At 36.9% G+C, this 13,443-nt stretch overlaps 1 protein-coding gene and 1 long non-coding RNA gene across 3 annotated transcripts; both read left to right on the top strand.

The window, feature by feature from the left end:
• The first annotated feature begins 219 nt into the window (after nt 1-219).
• Nucleotides 220-7,658, top strand: LOC143885373 (uncharacterized). The gene is made up of 5 exons (XR_013253258.1): nt 220-981; nt 4,898-4,964; nt 6,690-6,967; nt 7,274-7,369; nt 7,498-7,658. It is a non-coding gene; the product is annotated as an uncharacterized LOC143885373 (long non-coding RNA).
• A 2,230-nt stretch (nt 7,659-9,888) lies between these two features.
• Nucleotides 9,889-13,280, top strand: LOC143885363 (nudix hydrolase 15, mitochondrial-like). Of its 2 annotated transcripts, XM_077389503.1 has the most exons (4): nt 9,892-10,229; nt 10,571-10,713; nt 11,413-11,532; nt 12,984-13,280. In XM_077389503.1, the coding sequence occupies exons 1-4, from the start codon at nt 9,923-9,925 to the stop codon at nt 13,200-13,202; spliced, it is 789 nt and encodes a 262-aa protein (XP_077245618.1). In that variant the 5' UTR covers nt 9,892-9,922; the 3' UTR covers nt 13,203-13,280. The 2 variants fall into 2 exon arrangements, with proteins under 2 accessions (XP_077245626.1, XP_077245618.1); XM_077389511.1 differs by lacking the exon at nt 11,413-11,532 and having other exon boundaries at nt 9,889-10,229.
• The last annotated feature ends 163 nt before the right edge of the window (nt 13,281-13,443 follow it).

Here is a 13,443-nt window from a genome sequence, read left to right as displayed (position 1 = left end):
TTTTCTCAAGGCTTTTCCGTCATTTTCAATTGTGCTTTGCCCCTGGGATAAGTCAAAAAATCTCACCAGATGTCAATTCATCTTCTGAATTACCCCTGCATACCCGTCCAAGAGATCGCCGCTCCTTCTACCAAGTACCAACAATCCTTACTATTCTAAAAGCCTACACCTTCAAATTTCATCAACCAACTTCTCCTCAAACACCATGTGTGGCCCACTTTATATTTTGATAAACTTCCTTCTGTATCCTCTTTTCTCAAGGTTTTTCCGTCATTTTCAATTGTGGTTTGCCCCTGGGATAAGTCCAAAAATCCCACCAGATGTCAATTCATCTTCTGAATTACCCCTTCATACCCGTCCAAGAGATCGCCGCTCCTTCTACCAAGTACCAACAACACTCATCTCCCCTAAAGCACGAAATCCACCGTCTCTCCAACCAATAGTTGTTCATCTGCACAGGTGTCTGCCAAACCGATCGATTTCGCCACAGGTGTCACCTCACGCTGCCAGCTCTCTCGGCCTCTATCTCCTTTTTTTTCTCCTTCTATCTATACCCTCTGTTCTCCTTTCCATGCCCCTCCACCCTCTTTCACTGCTCTCTCCCTCAATCTCAACCATATTTTCTTCTGACCACCACCACCATCGTTGGACCCCTTGCTAAGCTTTTCCCGACTTCCTTCAAACCTAACACAATGAAAGGCCAGTAATGTTTTCCCCCAGCCTGATGAGTGTGATCGGCAAGCTGGATTTGAGATCAAGAGATTGGATCCAAATTCTTCAGACTAAAGAACCCCTTCCATCTTCTAATTCCTTGTTGTCTTCTTCTTCCATCCTTTTGCTTCCAGATGGCATCCAGAGCTTAAGAGCATGAACCTACAGGTGGAGAGAGTACTTTTTCTCTTCTTTTTTTGGGAAAGGTACAGGTGGAGAGAGTATTTGCAGGACGATCTTATGGTTGGAATCACCGTAGGCGCTTGTTCCGTCCGTATCTCTCTCTCTCTCTCTCTCTCTCTCTCTCTCTCTCTCTCTCTCTCTCTCTCTCTCTCTCTCTGTATTTATTCTTCACCGTCTTCTTTGATCAATTTTTGTCTTTGTTGATGGATATTCAAGAGAATTTCTGCATGGAGATCGGTGATTATTTCATTTGTGAACTATAATTCCTGGAAATGCTAAGAGATTTTTGCTTTCATTTAAGTATATTGCACTTTTATTCCTTTCAGTGTATTTGGTTTCCCTTATATGCTACACTTTTCTTTTCTTGATTGAATTATATCGTTTTTTATACACAGATTCTGGTTTCATTCCTATCTTTATTTATTCTATATTTGAGTCATTGAGTCAAGTCGCAGTTGGTCCGGTGGCATTGGTGTATCTCTTAGTTATTGTCTATTCTTCATATGAACTATACACAGAGCTTGCAATATTGCTAGGCTGCTAGCTCAGATGGTCAGCGTTTTTTTAATGTATAATGGGTCTGTTGAGGTATGAAGCCAATTTTTTTATTTTCTTGTATTTTAATTGCTACAGGTGATCAACAATTTTGTAGATTAATTCTGAGAATGTGAGACCAAAAAGTTGATGATTTATGCAATACTAAGCAATAATTTGTCTATAAAAGGACTTGTTTATATTCTGCTTTAATTTTTTACAATGGCCAAAGTTAGTGGAAGCACTTTAAGCATTTCTCATAGCCCCTTAATTTTGCATGAGTATAATTAGACTTTTTTTTTTTTTTTTAAATACCGGGTACTTGTTTATTGAACGAAATAGAACCTGAATCCTAAGCACCCTATATAATTAGACTATTCTAGAAAAAAAAGGTGAATTAGTGACTTAAGAACTATGACATGTATGTTAATGAAGTGTTGATTTTGTACTGCTAATTAATTGATGATTATTGGCAAAGTGAAATCTAGACCAGTGATTTCAGGATATCACCATCTCATTGATGACGTCGATAGGCCTAATGACAATACACGTGAGTGACCAATTTCATGTTCAGGTTGGTCTCATTGCTGCAACCAATCAAATGGGCAAAGAACGAACCACATCTCCCTTTACTATGATAAATGTTGATGAGAAATTGACAATGATAAAAGGAGAGAATTCCCTTAGCTCTGTTACCAATTTATTGTTGTGTTAGGGGAAATGTTATAGATTGTTGTCTCTCCTAAACCAATTTGTTGTTTTGTTGGGGGAGATGATATAGATTGTTGTCTCTCCTAAAAGCCAATGTAGGACATTCATAAGATATGATGATAGAAAAGTTGGATTTCAGTCAGTGGCGGAGCCAGGATTTATACATAAGGGGGGGCTGCTTATACATAAGGCTGGGCCCATTTGAGTTGGGCCTATTAAGGAGTTTGGCCCAACTCAACAAGGGCAGCTGCCCACCTTATGCTACATGTAGCTCCGCCCCTGATTTCAGTGATAGTTTGATTTATGCATGTGAGAAGCAAAACATTGGTAAATACTTGTGTTTTATCTCTTCACAATGTTTCTTTGAAATTTTGAGCAGTTTTGGTCGTTGCCTGCATTTGACGTTTTTTGCTTAAAATCATTGTCAATTTCTCCTCTATGTAAAATGTAAGATCAAATCAAATAAAGGTAGTTGATATGGTGAAAAAATGCCCTAACATATCTTTTTGGTGACTAACACACCAACATACCAATTTTTATGGTTGGAATTAAATAACTTTCATTTTTTTGACATTTAATAAGTGATCTATTAGGACCTACTTTGCATCAATGTATGATCTAGATGGGTGCTGTGTAGAAACTTCTACACTGAAATTTTAGTTTTGGGATTTTGTTTATAAATCTATGATTCACACATTTTTTTCCAATGTGTACTTTTTATCGTTCATTAGTGAAAGAAAATTACATCTTTGTTTTGTAAGTGATGTGGCTTCTTGCATAATGATATGTTTAGGTGTGATTTCAGCATAGGCTACCATGCATGACAGTGCTTAGGACACATGAGTGGCCAATAGAGCACATTTATTCCAGACATAATCATGCTTGGATTAATTTATTTTGGATTTGCAGTAATGAATTTCTTATATTTCTAGATCACCCAAGGCTATTTAACAAATCTGCTCACTTCCTCCAGGCCCCAGTAAACAACAGTTGTTGCATAACAACCCCTATTCTGCTCTTGTTGTGGATGATTCTGAAGATGATAGTTATGAATTGCTTATCGTTAATTGATGATTTAAAAAGGTTATCAAGAGTTTTTTTTTCCTTAGAGATTTATAAAGATTATCAATGGAAGTTTTTTATTCTTACGATTAACTTCATATAAATGGTTTCATTTGTGAGGAAAGTGTTCATGTGCAGCTGCGTAGGGAGCTCCCTGCGCTTAAGTGGCTTATAAAGCCACCGATTGGTCGCTTTTTGTGGACCCCGCAAAGGTGGACCCGCCATACGAACCAATCGTTTGTTCTTTTAAAGCCATTCCATCAACTGATTAGGTTTTGATTTTCTAATTAGATTTTTTATTCAGCTGTATGTCTTTTGAATAAATATCAATGCAAGATCCATCCATTTTTTTGACACTTGGATCATCTATCTTTTGTTAATATTGGGTGGTAAATAGCAGTATAGCAGTCGATGTATGAGTAAATGCTCCCTATAATAGGTTATATCGTATGGAAATTGTTTTTCCTTGTCTCCCTCTCTCTATGTGTGGGTTTTTTTTTTATGTACATCATAAACTCTTGGGCATGAACGATGAGGCACTACTCCTATCGATTTTTAAATTCTAATTTCTCAACTGAGCTATGAATTTTATACTATTTTACTTCATTTGTCCCGAATTGAAATGCTTCTCTCTTTCTCGCTCATATGTCTCTAAAAGCTGGTGTCGGTTGACTTGAATTGGCCGATTCTTGATTCAACTTTGTAACTTATCTATCATTTAGTTACATGGGTTTTTTTTTTTTTTTTTTTTTTTTTGTGGCAGAGGAACAATTTTGGTAGAATTCTTTTCAATCTTTTCCTTTACCGCACTTGATAGTGAAGGTGGAGTTCTCTCTGCTTAATAATAAAACAATGGGGCGAAAAGTGAGGAAAAACTTCAAAAAAAGTTATTTTTTCACAGGGAAAACTTTACAATAATTTCCTATTTTTTTCATTGTTTCGCTATATATGGAAAAATAACTTCAACCGGCGTGGTTCAATTTGTATTCTGAGAAACCCTTGATATCCCTTCAAATAAGCCATAACCAATTAACCATATCATTTCCCTCTAAATCATTGAAAGGAAAAAAAATTTACACAAAATCCGACAAATAGAATTGAGAAGAGAGTTCTTATACGTTTTATGAGTACTGACTTTACCATATCTAAATGGGAAACAAAATTTCGAACCCTTTGTTTTGGTATGTCTTTATTTGTCTTGGAGACTGCATTTTCTAACAGATTATCTACTAATACACACACAGGCATGCTCAGATAGTAGTTGAATGTGACGAGGTGTGCAACTGCTTGAATGTTTAAAACAGTTCCTTGTATGAACTCCATGCAATAGAAGTTTCTTTTAGATTGCAATTACAATCACATTGACTACTGGACTTTGTTTCACAAACATCTTTGTTTATGTGCAAATTGTTCAATTATTATTGGATTAGCTAACAAACATCCACATAGTGGTCTGTTTGAAATTTTCATGTTGTTTCTGCTATGAAAAAATAAAATAATGTTACATAAATATGTTATTGCTCTATTCCCTATGCCAACTTTCCTGTTCATTTGATTCATTTCCTTCTCAAGGAAAAAACCCACCATTCTCTGTTTTCATATTTCTTTCAAATATTTTAATAGTAAATTTATGATTTAGATTTGTTCACTTTACTAATTTATTTGTCGAAATATTGACTTTTCTATTTTATTGTAGGTGTTCTTCTTTTTTAAATTGACTTGATGGGACTTGACGGAGATAGGTGTCTGCTTTTTTTTTCCTGGTAATATATGCTCTTAATGGATTTTATTAGCAGTTCTGATCAATATTTGTTCGGTTTAAATTAAATGTATAATTCAGTTTTCTTAACCGGATAATTAGGTTTGGTGTAGGCTTGACTGATCATGTCGATTATCAAAGGATACACTTGCCTCTCTGAAATCGGTCTACTGACATTTATATTCCTTTAGAATGTCATGAATAATAATACCAACATCTTATTTTAATCATTCAAGTAAAATTTTGATCTATTATAATTTTGCCTCTAAATATTAAGATAGTGTATTTTTTAGATTTCTTCATCTAAACCAAGAGAATGTGTTTTAAACAACCAAGCATGATCTTATGTTTGTTTCCTTTTTGTTAATTAAAGAGGGTACTCTATTTAGATTGTTTAGATTTTCTTCTTGGTTATTGTTGTGGTGTCAACAACAACAATAGATCAAAACGAAGATATCATCAGACTTGGTTATTATTTTCGTATCATCAGAACCTTCTTGGTTATTGATTTGACTTTGACGATGCCCGAAAGATTTAAGGTGTTTGATGTTTTTTTTTGTTTTTTTTCGTATCATCAGAACCTTGTAGATATCTTCTTTATGCATAAGATGCATGTACATCTCACATCCAAAAGCTTGAAAGTTATGGTGTCTACCCTATTCTTCAAGAAAAAATACTGGCAACAAAAGTATAGGTGTGATTTGCTGAAGTTGTTTGATGATGTAGGTAATTTATCTGGCAAGCATTCCAACAGATGGGCCTCATACTGAAAATCGCTTCCAACTACTACGCTAATCCTCCTCAATTACACGAGGAAGCAGAGCACTTCGACGGTTGATCTGCTTTGGGTTTAGTCGGTTTTGGAAATAGGAAATTGATTTGGTGACTTCTTTTGCGATTTCCAGCGGTAATGGATGATATATATATATATATATATATATATATATATATATATATATATATATATATGAGGAATATTGCCGCTTCTGGTCTTGATACAAGAAATATCTCATCTTTGTTGGATGCCTATTTTTATTTCTAGAATCTTTCATTTCTTTTTCCTTTTTTCCCCTCCTAGAGTATCCTTCTTGAAATCAAAAAGTTCCAAGTAGGTCCTAAAGGTGCTGAGATTTTTTACTTACACTTTATTTTGAAGAGCATTTCCATGGAGCATTGAGGAGAACCCGGATTTTGGTACATGACTAAGGTTCCCTTTCTCTGCCTAAACATTATTCTATAATTTGTTAAACATTTCTTGGATGAAACTTCATGAAAAAAATTCTGACGAAAAGGTTTAAATGCAAATTGCTTTAATTTACACATGTTAGGTTTTGTTTCGTTTAATGATGATGTATTGAATAGAACTGTACTGTTGAGCTAAATTTTACTGTTGTGTTGTTTCCATCATTGGTACACTTAATTTCCATTAGATTCCGGGCAGAAAATTTTCTGTTTCCGAGCTTCTTTGTGCACCAGTTCAGAATGGACATTCTTTTGCAAGTTTCCCACTAATTATTATTTTCATTTTTTTATTGGCTATATTGAAAAGGATGCATAAGAAAAATTGAGCCATTTTCGATCCCGACTTGAGATGAAAGCTACCAGAGTCGTGATCTTGAAAAGCATTTTAATGTTTTAATTTTAGAACGATTTGTATATAACAGTTTTGAGTATTATTTTGGCTGGGAATATCTGCTTGCTGATAGTTTTACCCATATCATATTTGTAGGCATTCCAGCAAGTAGCAAAGCATCTATATAATGCAAATGTCCAACCATCAACTTTGCTACCCAACCCAATTGGCATCTTTATGCTGCATTTGCATCTAATTTTCACAAGATTCCTGTCATTGCCAGACCATGAAACTCTTTGAACAAAGTCCGATGGATGACTTTACTTGTTCCTACTTCCTAGAGCTCTTGAAGAACTACAACTGCTTGTTTGTGGATATTCATCATGGGTTATTGAGGCAACTTGCTTGAAGCTGGTTTGAAATTTGAAAAGCAGGTTGTGTGTGCTTTTTTATTAATTTATGAGAACTAATAATAGTTGCTATGTGCAGGATAAGTTCTTCTAGCCGAGTGTGTACAACAAATTGCAATTTGTTTTTTTAGCAGTTTGGCTTAATATGTATGTCTTGGATCTCATGTTTTATTAGACTAATGGCTATGTAAAAATATATGTGATGTACCCAGATGATTATGAGCAGTACATTGGTTTGTTTCTTTAGCAGTTTGACTTAAATACGTATTTCTTGTTTCTCATGTTTTGCATGTAAAAATAGTATATCTCACATTTTAAGCTTCTACGCAGACTAACGGAAGAATTGCGTTACTCTTTGGTGGTGGTGTCATTCCAGTTCTCTGTTGTAGTGAAAGTGCTTGTGATCCGTTTTGATGTCCCAACATGGTACCTACTATATGATTAGAGACAAAAACTATTGATGATTATAGGTTTCTATTGGAATCACAGATATGAATTAATAATTGTATGCTCTCTTTATTAGTGTCCTCTAATATGGATTATGACTTTTTAAGGTCACAGAGATTGCTGGAGGACCGTGCAATTGGAACTGAGAACAACAAGATTGCATTGCACTTTGACAAGGTTTTATAGCCTAATTTGTGATTGTTGCAACCACATCTTATAAATGTAGTCATCACTTAAAATGTTTACATACCTACCAGTGGGGGAAGATGGAAGCTTTTAGTTGTAAAATCAACATGTATTTTGTTGTTATATGTGGTTAACATACTGTAGTTCCACGTGCAACGCACGTGCACTTTTACTAGTTAGAAGAAAACATGGATGGTCACACATGAGATCTACACAACTCACATGGGGTCTTGTCTCGTATCAAATTTTATTTTGGGTGGTAATAGAGCCCCTTACTTTTACCATAAAATACTAAGATTGTGTGATCTAAACCATAAGCATATTGTTCAATAAATTACACATAATAAGTGATTGGACAAAGATACCTCTGTCTATGGCTTTGGAATGCTTTGGCAAAAATAATTTCTTGATCCTGAGATGATTATGATCCTCTGCAAAATGAAGAACAATCTGAGGTAGTCTTTTACCCTCTTCACTTCCTTATGTGTATTCCAATGGGAAGAAATAACAACCTTTGCGAGAGTAGGAACTATTCCCGTATTTTTAATAACTCAAAAGGAAACCCTAGAGTACACCATTACGGACTTTTTTTCCTCAGATAAGACCACTAACCTTATTGAGCTTACAACGAACTTTCACATACTATTAACACGTTATCATACTCCTTCCAATGCACACACGTACACGTGGCTAAGGTGTTCTCGGCTCAAAACCTTATTGATCACTAAGCATCTATGTTTCGATCTGAATTGCTCTTTACTAATCAAATATTTTCTACACTCCGGTTTTTACAAAAGCCAGAACATATGATATGGAAGACAATAAAAGTCTTATATTTACGTATGTTTCATTGCTCTAAACAAAATTTTCATGGAATTTTAGTTTCCCTAGTGGTAAGAGAGAGATAGTGAGACTGGTGAGAGAGACCTAGGGAGAGTGTTGAGAGAGATTAGAGAGGGCATGAGGGAGAAGAGGGTGAGAAAAAACTCTAATCAAAATGCAACTCATCATTCAATGAGGAGCTGACACGCAGCACTTGGAAGACTCTAAGCTGGTTAGGGTAAAAGGGTAGTTTTGCCACGCTTCCAGAAGCCATAGAAATTCAATAGAAATCGCAGCCGCCTTAGCAGGATAAACTTAGAAAGCGGTATTCCAAGAAACTCACCAATTAGGCAAGACTATATAAAAGGCAGCATTACTTTGATGCATGGGACTCCAGTCTATAAAGGGGGGACAAACTTCAAGGTACGCAACACACATTATGATCTCTCTCAAGCTCTTTCTCTCACTTAGCTCAGCTCTTACTGTTGCCATGTGAGACTTAGGCATCAGAAAGACCTTCTAAAGTCCAAATTCGGTCATCTTTTTTATCCATTTCTGTGGTTGTAGGACATCTTTCCAGAGCTAGCTCAATATGGATCACTTTTTGAGAGCCAGTCCAGCTTTTAACAGCAACAGTTGCCAATCGTGTGGCCCTCATGTAGCAACCCGAGGAAGATATGAGTGTGTCAATCTTGAGATGAACACTTTTTTTTTTTTTTTTGGGAGGTAAGCTGGGTCGAACCTGCAAGCTCAAGGTATAGAAACAAAGCCTCATGGCCCTGAACCATTGGGCTACAGGCCCAACCCTAGAGATGAACACATTAGATTACACATCATCGTATTTCATGGCAACCGAGGTGTGAGATGGTCATGATGATTCTCAACTACAGGATGATCCAAACCGTGTGTGCATGCAGTCCAGTATTTTTCAAAGTATTGTGAGACCTACTTTGTAGGATGATCCGAACTGTTCATTTGCTGGGCCACAACGTAAATAAGTTATGCCCACAAATGAACGGTTCGGATCATCCTATGAAGTGGGCCCCACAGCACTTTTTGAAAAATACTTGACTTTACAGGCATACGACATATAAAATCTCTATATAAAGGATTTATGACGACCAAATTCGAGACTAGAGATTTCTAGGCCAAGGGATTTTGTTTGCCTTGCATCATTAAGCAACCTCGAGCATATATAGTTGATTCCAAAATGATAATGTCACCCTATGGTCATTATCATGGGATGTGATTCCCAACCCATGCAAAATTGCAAATATTCCTCTAGCAAGGTTCTTCCAAGTTGTATGCAGTGCATATTACAGTCTCTAGTCGAATGATCTCCATCAGATCACGATCTAAGATGGAACATAAGGTGGTCCCACACAACTTGATAGAGGATCACACCAACTTGGTGGGCTCACCCCTCCTTACAAGTAGAGACTTCAATTGGTCATCCAGATTCTTATTCACACCGATGATCCTACGTGTAATCCTCCTCTCATCATATATTATGATGTTGAAGGGATGGTTGTGATTGTTCTAATCATGGGTGAGATTTCTTCGAACGCCCCCATTAATGGCGGTGACAACCATCTTGATTGGGCGCTCCAAAGTCTCACTGAGAAGTTAAAATTCAACACGTTAGAAAGTAGAAGAGACACAATTTCTCATCTCGGGGTCCTCGAGACTCTACCAGAAAACCCTCACCCGCCCCATGTTGCCGGAGTGAGGGAGAGGAGGGCCGCTGTTCTGGTATGCCTTTTCGAAGGTCACCAAGGAGAATTACGTGTAATTCTTACCAAGCGGTCCGAAAATCTTTCGACACATCCAGGTAATAATAAATAATCCCTACTGTTTTGATTTCATTTATCAATTAACCCTGCTTGGCAACCATGAATTTTTTTTTTTCATGGAATATTAGCTTACCAAGTGTTGGGAGAGGAGTAGGGAGACTGGGAGAAGGAGAGAATTGAGAGGACATGAGTGAGAAAATGATGCGAAGTGGCCAAAAAATAAGGAAAACAAAAACTCTATTTTGAGTAGAGTTTTTCTTTTCCCACCCTCCTTGTTTCTCTAACACCACCTGACAAACTAATATTCTATGGAAAAAACTTTCATGGATGCCAAATATGGCCTAGGAGATCATGCGAAGTACACGATGGATGATTATAGGCGAAGTAGCATTACCGGGAGGGAAGATGGAGGAGGGAGATGAAGATGACTCTGCAACGGCATTAAGGGAAGCCAAGGAAGAGATCGGCTTGGATCCCTCTCATGTTCGGATTGTTGCATTCCTTGAACCGTTCATCTCTAAGGTTCGCCATGGCTACACCATCTTTTCTTGTGGATAATACTATAGTAGGGTACAATCTCATTGTAATGGACAAAGCTATGGTTGATCTAGGGAGTCCGTTTGGTAGGCTCTAAGTTAGATGTCCATGATTGCTTGAAAATCACACCAATTAGACACTTTTACTATCGACTAATCATATTTTGGTTTCTAAATGGGATCATCTGTACCTATACATAGTTTTTTACAATATATCGACATTAAATGACCAAAATACATATTATAAGATCTTCTGATTTGGACGATGTTGGGGTCGTTAGGGATTCAACATATGACCTAAAATAGACTATCTGGATTATAGTTTCAAAACTCTCCTACATCATTGTCAACTCGAACGAACGGACCTCTTTTTACCTTGCATACGTTCTTATTTGAGTCTGCATTTTATACTAGAAATGCAATCAAAACTTCTTTGACTCTCACAAGTTATGAATGTGTCAACCAAGTACTCAGCCACATCAAGCCACATCAACCGAGTACTCAATTACGTCATGCTGATTAAACTAAGATTTGCTTGGGCTATGTTTTGACCAACATATATCATTCTGAAACACTAGCCTGATCAACCAAAGGCGAGTCGGCTATCTACCTATAGAAGCATTCCACTTCTTTGTATATATATTTTTACTTACGAAAGACTGATTGTTGTTTTACTTCGAAGCAGCATCTTCTCAGTGTTTCACCAGTGATTGGTCTACTCAGGGACAAGGATAACTTCGAGCCTGTTCTTAACACTGCCGAAGTGCATGCTGTTTTCGATGCTCCATTAGAAATGTTCCTCAAGGTAGTGAATCTCTTTGTAGCTGTGTTTACAACCATTTTTTAAAATAAGATAAGTTAGGTCTTGTAAGAGCAAGTTATTCATTGGATACTGATTTGTTGAACTTAGGACGGTTATCCACCGACGGTTATTTCCCTTAAAATGGGGATAATGATAGTCATATAAAACGAGAAATTTGAAATTCAAAATGGGTAGTTATTTTCATTGAATGCACCATTAGAGAGGTTCCGCATATCAGGTTTTGTCTTATTCATTTAATTCATCTCGAGTTCACTGTTCCTTCCTGAAAATGTGAGCCGTGATTGGCTTTATGCGAAATTGCCTAGCAGATGTTAAAGCATAAAAGATTAAATAAAGCCATCTCCAACTGCTTAAGCATTTGGAGTAATTGATTGTTTCACATGGTATCAAAACAAAGGTCCTGGGTTCAAAACTCTTTGATATTAGAAAAATCGACATGTAATGGCGAAGCCTAAAGAGGGGTCACATGTGCCACGTGTAAGCCGACCCTAAAAAGAGGGACCACACATGAGGGGGAGTGTTAAAGCATAAAAGATTAAATAATGCGATCTCCAATGGCTTAAGCTTTTGGAGTAATTGGTTGTTTCACAAAGTCCTATGTATAATATGTATATCGGAAAAGTGTTTTTGGTCAGCACAACCAGATAAGTTATCTGGTCTGTCGACCAGAAATATTGTGGGCCCACATTGTTTGGGTGATGCAGACCATTCATCTGATGGGCCCTGACATAAATAGGGTGTGCCCAAAAAATCATCTCCATAGGATTATCCTAACCCTTCAATTTGTGGAGGTTTATTCTTGTCCATCTTAACCTCCACAAATCGAAGGGTTAGGATGATCTTATGGGGGATGAGTTTTTGGGTACACCCTATCTATATCAGTGCCCATCAAATGAATGGTTTGCATCACCCAAACAACGTGGGTGCATAGTGTTTCTAGTCAACGGACCAAATAAGTTATATGGTCCGTAACTTATCCGGTGGACGGACCAAAAGCACTTTTTTGTGTGTGTAGAGAGAGAGAGAGAGAGAGAGTTTCCTCTCTTGAACATTGACTCTTCCATAGATTTTTCCCCTTTCCGCATGGTAGTCAGGGATCAGGTTTGCAAAATCCTAACATTGGTTTGCATTGTCAAAAATGCCCAGTTGAAGGAAGCTGATTGCTAAGAAACCTGATTGTATCTAGAGACTCTATCTTAGTTGGTCCATATTTATCACAAGAACAAGATAATTTGTAACAAGTCTTATTCAATTCCATCATTTTTCTCGTATTTTTTTCATTTTCTGTAGGCACGCTAATATTCATAATTACAAAAAAATTTCATTATCTCATATGGACTGATATTGGAACGATCGACTATGTATATTTTGACAATGGCACTACCATATATATATTTTTTAACATTTCCTAAGGTTGACGTTTTCCTGTGTAGGAAGACAAGCATAGAAGTGAAGAAATGGAATGGATGGGTTGCAAGTATATAACTCATCTCTTTGATTTCGAAACGGAGAACGGGAATTTCCTCATTTGGGGCTTTACTGCTTCGATTCTTATTCGGACTGCATCTGTCGTTTACCAAAGAGAACCACCCTTTGAAGAACATCTCCCGGATTTCCAAACACTCCACAGAGATGGCATTGCCCACATCTAAGCTTCCCTACGCTTTTCTCTTGTAGTTATTGTAATTTTGTAATTCAATTATAAATGAAAGACTTCCGTTCTTGTTCTTGTTCTTGACTTTACAAACACTTTGCTTCCCCACCACAGAGAGGAAGACAGAGATCTTCATGGCTTTTTCTCTTGTGCATGGTTTTGGTTGAGAAGCAAGTGGAAGAGTTTGATTTGCGGGTTTGCAGGTTTATCCCATGTAATCCTTGTAATTTTATTTCTCA

Source organism: Tasmannia lanceolata, unplaced genomic scaffold (assembly GCF_043159265.1).
Source record: "Tasmannia lanceolata isolate RefF3 unplaced genomic scaffold, GAP_Taslan_0.1 ptg000002l, whole genome shotgun sequence".
Classification (NCBI taxonomy): Eukaryota; Viridiplantae; Streptophyta; class Magnoliopsida; order Canellales; family Winteraceae; genus Tasmannia; species Tasmannia lanceolata.
This window is presented reverse-complemented; position numbering and strand designations above follow the sequence as displayed.